Raw genomic sequence first — 12,429 nt, forward strand, 5'->3', positions numbered from 1 at the left:
TGGCGGAATTGTAGCCGAAAGTGCTGTGGGTTTTCAAGATGTCTGGCCCCTTTTCCATGGGGAGGTTTTGTGTGAAGGTTGACAGCTACAGAGTCTGTATTATGACATCTCATGTCTTGTCTTCTTTTCCCAGATGACACAGCTGATGAAAGCTGCGAGGAGCAACACCAAAGACGGACTAGAGAAGACCCGTATCGCCATGATGCGCAAGGTGCCCTTCCTGCATCGGAAAGAAACTGCAGGTAAATTCATTCCTATTTCACAAATCGGATGTAGTTTTTGTGACCTTCTGAAATATGCAGTTGATGTATGTTGTACCACATTGTTTCTCCAGCATATTGTGGAGAATCGGATGTGTACTGTAAGGAAGGCATTTAACCAACAGTAAGACAGTCACAAGTGACCACACAGTTCAGGGGTGTTTATTGAACTTCAAAAAAGGTTTAAAAAATGCCTGTCTAATCGTAAATCTACAGATTAAAGCAAGCTACGACCATCACATAATAATAACGCAGTCCTAGTGGTGTCTTGACAAAATAAAAGGGCCTATACTAATAAACCTATTGCCAATCCTTACTTCTACATACAAATAGGGTGGGAAACAGTGTTATGAAAAAGAAAGAAGTGTTCACAAATTATATGTCAGGATGTTGAAGCCATTGGCCTCCCTTTCCTACGTTTTCAGTATGGGACAAGGTGGTACACTCGAGCTGAGCACAGCCTCTGGCTTCTCAAGCACAAGGATACAGTTGAATCATTAGCATCAGGGCCTTCCGTGCCCAAGTCTCTTTGCCTTTCAAAGGCTCTTCTTTCAGAGGGCCTGATGCGACAAAGTTCTTTTCCTCTTTCAGATTTTCACAAGTACTCAATTTGTCAGGCGATTCACTATTTGCCTCGGATCTCCCTCAGCCGAGCTCAGATCCTTTCAACACAATGTTTGTAGATTTACTCATGCATTCAATTTTTCGGGTGATTCACAGTTCACACCGATTCCCCCTCAGCTGGGCTGAGATCCCTTTTTCAATACATTATTCAATTTGTCTCCCTCCGCCAGGCTTGGACCAATTTCAGTTTCCAATGTACTTTTTAACACAAACTTGCTTTAACCAAAGCTCTTAGCTGAACTCCCTTCGCCGGACTCGGACCGACTTCATCTACTTTGTCATCAACTTTCCATATGCTATTACTATGGAATGTGCACAGGCTTTTGTTTGATCTGTTGCAGCACCACTTCGATTTAGAATTCCTTATCACTCTTTAGCATTAGACACCTTTCAGTTGGATACCTAACCGAGACTTTCGAATGAGCACACACGTGGTGCTGGACCACTTTAAGTTATCGTATCTTGGCTTCAAAGTTCAATCATTCATCTGTCATTTAATTGTGTTTGTGTCGCTTGCCACCTACGCTTCATAAACTCTTCTCTTCAGATTTCACTATACAATATTGCTGCTTGCAACCTTGGCTTCAACACATACCGGTCTGGTATCAGTCTCCCCAACTCACCGGCTGTTCTGACTTCACTTGCGTTGCTTTGTTGTAGGAGCCAAGGACAGTACCACAGCAGAAAACGATTCTCCCCGCCTTGACTATCGACACAGGAGAACCCCGGGTACCTCCAACACACAATACAGGATTCTTCAGCCTTGATTCCTGGTCTTACGTTTCCTATTCTTGAAGGTTCATTGAAAAGGTCAAGGGCACTTCCCTCCTTGCGTTCCCCTTCCGTTTTACCATTTTTTGCCTTGTATTAAGCGGCCATCTTGGAACGGCTGACTCCTTGTGTGCTTTGCCTTGCTCAGAGTGTGCTCTCGTGCACTGCCTTTTATCCATATGGGGAAGTGTAATGGAAGTCAGGTGTGTGTAATGGTCAGTAATTGCCTGACCCTGTTTGACCATTGTATTGGGACATGTCGGGTATATGGCTTGGGTGTTAGTCCGTTTTCTCTCGAAGTGAGCTGTCTGTGAGGAAGTGTTTGTTTTGGGAAAGGGGGAGGGAGGGTTGAGTTCCTAAGTATCCTACCTGGTACAATGGCATAAAGGTGTTATAGGAAAGGGGATACTGCGTCTCACCATCTGGTGTCACACTCCCACTCCCCGGAAACCCCTCACCCATGTGATCTTCCCGCACTGGTCCACCCCCAGGAACTGGATACGAAAGTGATGGCCATGTCCTGGCCACTTGGATGATGGATCCCTGAGGATTAGCATGTGAAACACATTCAGGTTTCTCACAGTACCCTGATAACCGCTTGTTCGTAACACAGGTTTTTTTTATTTTTTAAAGCATTTTGTTTGAGCTGTCTATTACATAATGGTACAATTTATGACAAATTAAAATATTGCTAATATAATAGATCTAAACATATTTGCACAATATGCAAATGTTGGCAAGGTAAAGGAGAAGGGATTGTGGGTGCAATACACTGGCTTCTACTGTCCCTATTTATCAAGTGCACTTCCAGGTTGCTTTAGAAAGAACGTTTACCGTTTTTATCATCATGCACACCATTCCAGAAAGTAATCAATTTTCTTATATTTTGCCCATCATGAGTGACTGAATTGTCCAAAGCATATTCAGCCTGTTTTCATTGTGCTTTGGAGAAGTCATCAAGCAAGATCCCTCGCCCTCTGGTGGACAAAACATTTGGAAATGTATTTCCACCAAAAATATCACTGGACCTTTGTCCTAAAGGTGTATATAATTAGGCACATGTAAATTAGAATGCTGTCATTCTTCCAAGACCTCTTTCATTTTCCACGGAAATGTTTCCTAAATTTAAGATTTTAGTGAAACATAACCTTTAATTCATTTTGTTTTAGAAATCTAAAACCTTAGAAGCAGATGAACTGAAGTCGATCATTAATTGGAGCACCAGGTGACAAAACAACACATTTAACAGGAGTAAAGAGCCACAAGTGTTCGTCAATTAAAAATGCAACTATGGCAAGCACTATCCCACTCCCCCGCCGCCTCCCCCCACACACAATAGTCCTTTCCCACCTGGATGATTACATGGGATACCTAGAGTGTTGTTGATCATGTTCTGGTTAGCTGCTTGAAGTCTCCATTGGAATGCTAGCAAAAATACAACCACACAGTTCAGGTGGTGAGATGCAAATCCAGTATGTGTTCAATATAGCACATGGGATCATAAGGTGCCCTACCCCCTCTTTCTCTCCAGCCAGATGCAGCCACAGATCCGGCGAAAAATAGTCCACCTTGTAGGATATTTTTCGGTGCATATACTTTCATTCAAATAACCTAGCAATTAAGCATCTACTTATCGAGTACAACGTGTACATATACTAGACAGAAAGATGCTCACAGGTGACACAAATGTCAACATTTAGGCTTTACTTGATCCAGTAGCGGAGCATTCATAATGGTCTGGAAACGATGCCCTTAATTTCTGGAAGCCATTGTTCTATCCACGGATGTACTTGTTCACATGCACCACTTGTGCAAGTGATTACATGCTCAGTCCTGCGTTCAGATGCCAGAGCAGGTGAGCTTTTCCAGTTGCACAAGAACAGTGATATATTGATTTACAATGGATATGCATGTTAGTAAGGCCAATATATAAGGTAGATATATTTTATGGCCAGAGACGAGATGTACTATGTGATCTCTGCCCACATTTGTTTTACCTTAGGACAGTCAAATGGCATTTGGAGGAGATCTGGATGTTAGTCATGGTAATTCCAATACCCCCCTCTATCAATCAGTTGCAGTCTGGCCCTAATACTGCGTAGGAGCACTGATTATTGAGTATATATCAATTGTAGAATTAACTCACAAAGCTAGAAGCTGCCAGAGTTTTGTGCCAGTAATCTGTGGATATGTGTTTTTGTTCTTGGACTCCCAGGTTTGCATGAGCCTTATGGGTAGGGTGGAACCTTGTCCAAACTCTGCAGGACCACTGCCTGATCCAAGTGCAAGTCATTACTAAGCTCCGATCTCTGGAGTGTGATTCCTTATAACATCGGAAAACTAAATGATTGGGTTTAGCTGAGACATGTGGGTGAGAATTCGACAAGCCAAAAACCTATAAACCTTCCTTTCATGACAGTACTCCTCACCCCATCCAGCCCTTCCTTAGAGACTGCCCCTCTGGTAGAAAACAGTCGCTCACTCCTTGGGGCTGTAGGTGCTACTCACTTCGTTCTTGGCTGAAATATCTTGTTGGGATGTTGTTCGCCTGCTTCTCATTCTAGGTACCATTTGCTCTATCATTGCTGGCTCTTGCATCTGCCAGATGTTCAAGTCTTCAAGATTGTTTACATGCTTGCATAGTATCTCAGGTTGATCCCATGTAAGACTGGCAGAAACCTCCTTGGCTTGTCCACCTCCGAAATGCCAGGAATGTCCCTATGTGCACTACTCCAAGATCATCCTTCCCCACCTTGCACTCTTCTTTCTTATCACTCCACCTTTCTCTGCTTTTCCTTTGTTGTTTCCTATCCTATTTTTCTTTCCTCAATGATTCACCATGCTCTGGTATGGCACTTATCACTTCCCTCCAGGCTGCACCTCTACTTCCCCTTTCTCTTCATCCTCTCTACTTCTTTTTACTTCCTTAGTGTTCTTCTATGCCTCTGCCGCCTCCTCCGCTTTGCATCTTTAATGTCTCCACTTGCCTCCTCCCTGACCCCATGGCCTCCAAGGTGAGTCAGCAGGGGGAAAGGGGCAAACGGGGACCAGCAAAATGCTGGGAGACTCGCCTGCGCTAGCCAGTTCATCAGCAACACGAAGAAAGAACGCAGTCTGGACGCGTGATCCAAATGGTGGAAAGTGTGCATCACGGCTGTGTCTTTTTTCCAGGGTCAGGGGTCACACCCACATGCATGGTGTCGCACTCAGCATGTGATGTGTGATGGGGGGCAATGGTAATACGTGGCTCTCCATCGCACATGCTCAGTGCGAACATTGAAAAAAACCTAATCTTTTGGCCATGCCTCTCACGCCCCTCGCCCCCAGCATATAAAGACAGATTGAATATCGCTGCTTTAGAGGGACAACCTTGGACTTCATTCAATTGTACCTACTGGCTTGCAATTTGAACTGGAAGGTGTTGAGCATTGTATTGCAGCCTTGTTGAAAGGCTTCATGTTTCTTAGCCTCTCCGTACACAGAAAAAAAAGACAATAAAACCGAATATCAGAAACCTAGAGGATTGTCTTTGGGGACTGGTGGGGCCCTCTCAGATGACGTTGCACCCGCCCCTCCCCCCCCCAGCCCTCCCACATTCCCTTTTGCAAAGAGTGTTCAGAGAGCAATTAGTGAAGTGAACGACTAAGAGAACCTTTTTTTTAACTTTTTTACACTCGGCATACGTTTCATGATACAGCCTTGCATGCCATGGAAGTTGGTTTCATGTAGCCTTTTTGTCAACCATGCTACTGTTATTTTGTATTTGAGGTGATTTGGGGTTTCTCTGGCAGGCCGATTACAGGACCCATAGATTCTCGGGAGTATGTTTGTTAAAATGCAAGAGGGATTACTAGAGGGATGAGAATGAGTGCATTCTCGTGCAACCAATTCTGGGTAATAATTGGGATGAAGAAGTCCACAAATAGATATTAGCTACATTTTGGTAATGAATTGATATTTGGCCATTATGTGTTAAGGCATGCCGGGTTTGGGAGAAGGCTGTCCATGAGATGAAATGTGCACCTCGATGGATGTGGTTATAGCCCAAATTCAAATAGTAATTGGGATTGGTAAGGCACATGTGTTTGCTGGAATGGCATACACTGAACAATGCAAGTGTTTGCTACAGGGGAGAAACCATAGCATGTTTTCAAAGGGATTTTGGGTATAGTTAAACTCTTGAAGTTGAACATATGTGGAATCGACTCTCCAAAGAAAGGTCCCCTACGGCTCCATTTCCAGAGAGGCAGATGTTGGAAGCACTTACCCAAAAAAACGCATCTCCCGAAAAAATATGTGCACATATTCATAGAAACTCTTGCTTCTGTCCTTTCAAAAATCCAGGGACAGACAATCTATGTAGACAAAGCTCATCTTCCCAGTTAAAAGAATAATACAAAAAGATCTTAGGGTAAAATTGGAGAGGACATGGAGGGCATTGCTTCCATCTATGATCCAAGTGCATGGCAACCTGCTTTCCCACTCCCCACACTTCTCAATGAGTGACATATATATATATAGGTGTAGCCCTGAACCTTCTGATGGGCAAAGAGCATTCTAAGGGTCCAATCTAACGGACAAGTGATGCAGCTTCTAAACTGAAACAGGGACTTGTGTACCGAGAGGGGTGGACGATAGATTTGGCTTTCCCTCCATGAGGAAGAAAAGGATTATTCCTTTTGTTTACATATACACCCAACATACACTAGAAATTAATCATTTTTTAATTCTTGATGATTTAGATTATTAAAGAGGTGACATTGGGGAAGCTCGTCCGCTTAGCCAACTGCGGGTTGAAATAAAACAATCTCTCAAGCAAAGTGAATATTTTCAGATAAAGTGGACAATGCTTGCAGTCATAGATACATTTTAAGCAATAAACCCTGAGTGGGGTGGGGGGGGGGTCATTACCAGTCAGGTAATGCCCCGATGCATCAGTTACAGGCCCGAGTGAAGCGAGTGACTTAACGCTAGCCCTGGGGTATTAACTAGCCTGTAATGCCCTCCTGCTCTGGATTTAAGGCTACTAGCATTCCAGCATTTTATACAGAGATGGTAAACGTTTTTTTGTTTTTTTTCAAGTTGAGAAACTCTAAACACGCCATTTCTCGACTTCAAAAAAAATCTACAATTCAAGATGGCTTTCATGGAGGAACAGGGAACTACACATAGTCCCTTCTCACTTTCCATGGTGCCTTTGCCGCAACTGGGATGCCCCAGAAATGCTAGTGCTCCTTGTGCCCTTGAGGGGTAAGGGAGCACCAGGTAAGGGGAGGGGGCTGGAGGGGATCAAATCTGCGGAAACGGTGCATTTAAGGGGAGAAGAGGAAACAGGGGAGCATGGGGGTGCACTTACCTCGGTCCCAGTGGGGGAAGATGGCAGCCTCCCGCTCCGATGATGATCAGAACGAGGGCTTTACCATGAGGCAAAGCACTTTGCAATCGTAGAGGTGAACAACACAGAGAGTCAAGTAGAGAAACGGGAACAGGAAACTAACAGGGGAGAGCTAGCGAATTGTGCAGCAAGGGATCTACAAGCAACTAGGGGAGGAAACTGTGTTGAGTAGATCAGAGTCCCAGGTTGGGTGGGGAGTGAAGGGTGTGTGGGCCTAGGTGTTAAGGGGGCGCCATTCCTTGAAAAGGAAGATCTTGAGCTCATTCCTAAACTGTATAAGCGATGAAGGGAGTCTGATGTTGATGGGAGGTACCAGAGTCTTGGGGTGTAGGCAGAGAACATCTTCTGGCTCTTCCCTTCCTGCACCATCGTAATTCAAGTCTGCACATGCCCTTATTTCTGGTGGCACACAGGCCACCAGAGATGCTGTTTCTCAGTGAGGCAGCTTTGGGACTTCAGGGTTACAGGCTTACATATAATACAACAGGATTGGAAGATGATACAGGCTTGCAGTGGGAGCCCGTGCAGTTCAATGAGGGTCAGGGTGACGAAGTTGAATTTGTTGAGTCCTTTGAGTCGTGCTGATACATGCAGGGCACATCTCAAGAGTGCCAGGGTAGTTGCCCCAAGGCCTTTCAAAATGTTGTTGCCACAATCCAGGTGCCAGAGGACCCAGGCTTGGACAGCATATCTGAAGTTGTTTTCTGGGAAAAAGGGCTTGATATTCCGCAGAAAATAAAGTTGGTACACAGCCGTTTGTGTCTTCCTTGTTATGTGCTGTTTAAAGGTGAGGTGTCTTTCGATGTCGAACCCAAGAGACTTGTCGCAGGTTGCCAGCTGTGGTGTGAAGCCTTCGAGGTTCATAGCAGAGAGCCAGGTCTGGATGTCAGGGTGTTTGATGTTGTTGGTCATGTGATGAATCCTATGGAGTCATCACTGATTCCTAGCCTGAAGTGTCATCCCATGTGGCCAGGGGAATGCAGCTGCTACCCGATCTTGACCTTGGGGGTGGTATTATGAGGGAGGATCACATGGGAGGAGATGGCTGTGAGGGAGATGTGGTGATTCCATTAGGAGAGGCACACTATTCTTCCCTTCCATATTTAAAGTGACCCTATGATTCTAGAGTTCCTGATGGCATGTTGTCATACAAATCCCTCCAGTTTTTAAAATGTAAAACCCCTTCTTGTTAGTCACCCAAGACAGATACCATTCACACCTCATATATACATTAAAGACACTTAACATCTCCTGTTTCTGATGTTTTTAATTTAAACAAAGATACAAAACAACCTTGAAATGTAGAAAGCTCCTATGGACTTCAAGTCCCATAAAGCCTCAATTACTGAGACAAGGAAGATGAAGAAGGAGTTAATGAGGAATGAAGAAAACAGGAAGCTAAATGTGCTGACTAGTTATCTTAATGGAGATTAGCTGCGTGGGGCATTTAAACCTGATGAATACCTTTCATTCAGGAGAGGAGAAGGAAGCTGCAGAGTGAGTGAAGCGGGAAGAGGTATAGACAGCAGACGGAAGGAGGTGAATTGCGCTGATAGAGGCAGATGCTTGCGAGTAGCTGTTTGGAGTCACACTTACACAGAGAGACGTGAGACTGGGAAAGTTGCAGCAGAGGCTTTATGGACCACTGGAAGGTCGACAGCAGCAGTGAGACTGTTGGAGACACGATCTTGAAAAATCGCTTCAGTTCCACTGGTACATGAATGCAGAGCTAACACTGGAACCAAATGAGGGTCTGCAACGCCAGGGAAGCCCCCAGATGTACAGCTTCACCTCAACAGCATGCCACGTTCCGGAAACACCATCAAACACTAGGGAGTCTGCCAATAAGTGTGTTTGGGACCCTACAACTCTTCTAATGTTGGGGAGCCATTGTTTGGAAAAGATATTTTTTTGCCATCATCCTTAAGAAAGTGTTAAAACACCATTACTTAAGTTGCCAAGAGATACCTCTGCCATCCTTAGAACACCATTGTTTGGAAGAGAAGCTTTTTTTCATCTTTAAGGAAGGGATGTGTGAAAGAGACATTTCTACCTCTTTTCAAGAACTATTGTCTGAACTGAACATTTCCAATATTCTACTGAAAACAATTCCGGGGACGGGAATCATCCACTGGAAACAAGAATTGTTTTGTTCGATTTATATATTCTGTTTTTTGCACTTATTTTTACAGCAGACACATTTGCCTTGCACATTTTGTTGTTCATTTTTAGTGTGAGGGTTAGATATGTTTTGGACACAAGTACAGTTTGGCTAAGTTGGACGACAAGACAGGCTGATCCCTAATTTTGATTTCATAGGCAGGGAAACTCTCATTAGGGAAGGGACAGGAAGGCCTTTATCCAAACCCTTTTATTTTAATAAAATGTCTAATGTTGAAGACATTACAACTTGTGTCCGCCTCTTATTTCTGACCCCTCACAGTCAGAAGTAAGAATTCAGTCTTGGAGGCTTGGGCTTTGTGTAAGCACTGAACATCCAGAATTGGATCAGTGTCTTTTTGGTGGAGGATATCATGAGGTAGATCTGTTTTTTCACTGCATATTGGTGGGATGTGGATGCTGTGTGGAGAGAGGAGGGTTCTGAATGGTTCCAAGCTGTTGCATGTAATGACTGACAGTCACAGGGCACATGATGGATCTTTGCAGGACTCCGCATGTGCTGAGGGGAGTTGGTGATCTGGAGAAATCCATTTGTATGAACTGTTAATGATTATCAAGGTAAGCTAATTCCCATGTGACAATGTAGATTGTCGGTGAGTGTCCAGATGGTCTGCTGTGTCCAAATGCTCCTGAGAAGACCACGATGGCCATCATCAAGGATTTTAAGGGTATCATCAATCACCTTGATGGCAGTCATTTCTGTGTTGTATCTGGGTCTGATGCCAGATTGGTAGGGCACCAGGAGGTTATTGGCTTAGATGTGTTGGAGTATGTGCGTGTCTACTGCTTTCTCAAGGATCTTAACTGGGAAGGGAAGATGGGTGATGGGGTGGTAGTTGCTGAGGTTGTCAGGGTCCAGTGGTGTTTTTTTTAAAAGAGTATTTATCCTATTTTAAGGGTAGAGGGGAAGGTGCCTTGAGTTAGGGAGCTCTTGATGATTGTCAGGTAAGGGTGTAGTACTTCAGTCACTAGGGTCTTCAGTACGGAATCAGGCAGGATGTCAGACACATACAATGTGCCTTGAGCATTGCTAGGGTGGCCGTGAGGTCTTCCATATTAAGTGTCTTCACAGTTGTCCTTAAAATGGATTAGAAAATACCAAGACACCAAAGGAAAGACCAAGGGTCGTTATGTAAAATGTCAAAATCACTGTTGTTTTTTTTTTTTAATGGTGTATTGTTCAAAATAATTCAACCATTTACAATTTTTACTAAATCAAACTTAGTGCACACAACTACATATTTTCAACATCTTTCCAAGTAGAAAGTACCTTTTTATAAATAAATACTTATTAATCTCAATATGCTACGGCTGAATGATAGGTCCATAACAGTTTGGGCATCAGGATCCCACTGTAAGTATTATAGAATTTGGCCGGTAAGCCATCCCCTCCGAGTGTTTTCCCAGACTCTCGGAAGCCACAATCATCTGAAGTTCCTCTTTCATCAAGGGGGCGTGCAATTGGTCTACCTGTTCACATGACAGACCTGGAAGTGCGATCTAAGATAGACTTTACTCCACCACTGTCAGATCGATATTCTCAGCTATCCCATATAATGATACATAATATCTCTAAAAAATACCATTAATCTCATTTTGGGATCTCCAGGTCTCTCCACATTCATCCTCAATGGAACATATTGTATGTCTAGTGTTCTCCCTATGACAGAGCCAGACGAGCACTCATCCTGTTTTATCCCCTTGCTCGTGCATCTTCTCAAGGTATGCCTCATATTCAAAATTACCCAGCAGTTCCCACGCCCCCACACGTTGTTGCAATGTAACCAGGTTGTATTTTAATAACTCATCCAGAGATGTGAGTCCTCACGTGCACAAATCTCTAATTCCATCCTGGGCAGTTCCTCAATTACCGACCTCCAAACCCCTCCAGCCTTGGCAATTGCCTCTCCTCAGATAACCACCTTAAATGATTCCCACACTGTGTTGTACCTTGCCACATTACCTTCAAGAGTCTAAACAAAATCCTCATTCCTACTTGCTAGATGTTCCTTAAATGGTTCATCTGTTCAAGCCTCTGCTCTTAATTTCCGAGTTGGCACAGGGGGTGGGCATTCATGTAATATCCATGTTGTAAATAATAGAGCGTGGTTAGACAGCAACCGACCCATGTTTACAATATTAACAGATTCATGTAGATCCCCTATCCCGGAAAACAAATAATCAATTGTCGTATAAACTTTGAGGCGCAGAGTCATACGAGAATGGCTTTCTTAATGCATTTACCTCCAATCAAACATCTACCAGTTCTAGTATACTTCTGAGGGTTCTCAGTGGTGGAGACGGGCATGTGTATTTGTTATCTGATCTCTCTAGCAGGGGGTTAAGCACACAATTAAAATATGCCCTAGCATCCCCAAATCCACAGAGCAGTTATAAACAGAGCCAATCTTTGATACAGATGGGAAGAAACTAGAGGAATCATGGTTCGGGGCGTAAGTATTTCTGACACACACACTTCTCTATTGTCAACATACCCATGCACCAAAACGATCCTCCCATCTTCCTCAAACTTTGTCTCCAATAGTCTAAAGGGCACAGAATCAGATATCCATATAAGGATCTCCCTAGCATTCGTGGAGTAACTGACACCATATACATCACCAATCCATTTACCATTAAGGTCCACCTGCCTCGCATCCGCAAGGTGTGTTTCCTGCAATAAAGCAATCACAGCGGATTTCCTATATAGATACGATCTGACTCAGTTCCGCTTAACAAAACTTTTCAGCCCCCTAACATTCCACGTCACCACATTTAGTGTATTTGTCATTGGTTGCAATACAAAGGGCCATCCTCACTGTAGAAATCAACCCTCCATAACACGTTGAGCCATGTGTTCAGAGGACAGGATGTCCCAACCATACCTACGACCTCTATTACATCCTAAGGGCACCCAAGATGTTGACAAGCATTCTGGACCCAATCTTCTCCCATCCAACCAACCTCAATCACATTTTTACTTTTCTCACACAGCATTACTGACATCAACAAGCAGCATATTAAGACCAAACTTACATAACAAAACCGCCACAACACAAAACCAAAATCCTTGCTCAATAGTACCATGGTATTTGGGTATTTACTCCCAACTATCCCTGTCTATCCCATAAGCAGCAGCAGGCAATGGTAAACCCAAAACATGGGTAAACCAATAGGATACAAGCATCTACCGGGCAC

The 12,429-nt window shown here is 43.8% G+C and overlaps 1 protein-coding gene across 8 annotated transcripts in view; it reads left to right on the forward strand.

Moving 5' to 3' along the window:
* ARHGEF10L (Rho guanine nucleotide exchange factor 10 like) overlaps nucleotides 1-12,429 on the forward strand; it is a 972,373-nt gene that overhangs the window by 539,218 nt on the left and 420,726 nt on the right. For all 8 annotated transcript variants that reach the window (XM_069610308.1, XM_069610311.1, XM_069610312.1 and 5 more), the window contains one exon: nucleotides 134-242. In XM_069610308.1, coding sequence (XP_069466409.1) covers nucleotides 134-242 — 109 coding nt within the window. The remainder of the gene's footprint in view (nucleotides 1-133; nucleotides 243-12,429) is intronic.

Source organism: Ambystoma mexicanum, chromosome 8 (assembly GCF_040938575.1).
Source record: "Ambystoma mexicanum isolate Mex_15411 chromosome 8, UKY_AmexF1_1, whole genome shotgun sequence".
Lineage (NCBI taxonomy): Eukaryota > Metazoa > Chordata > Amphibia > Caudata > Ambystomatidae > Ambystoma > Ambystoma mexicanum.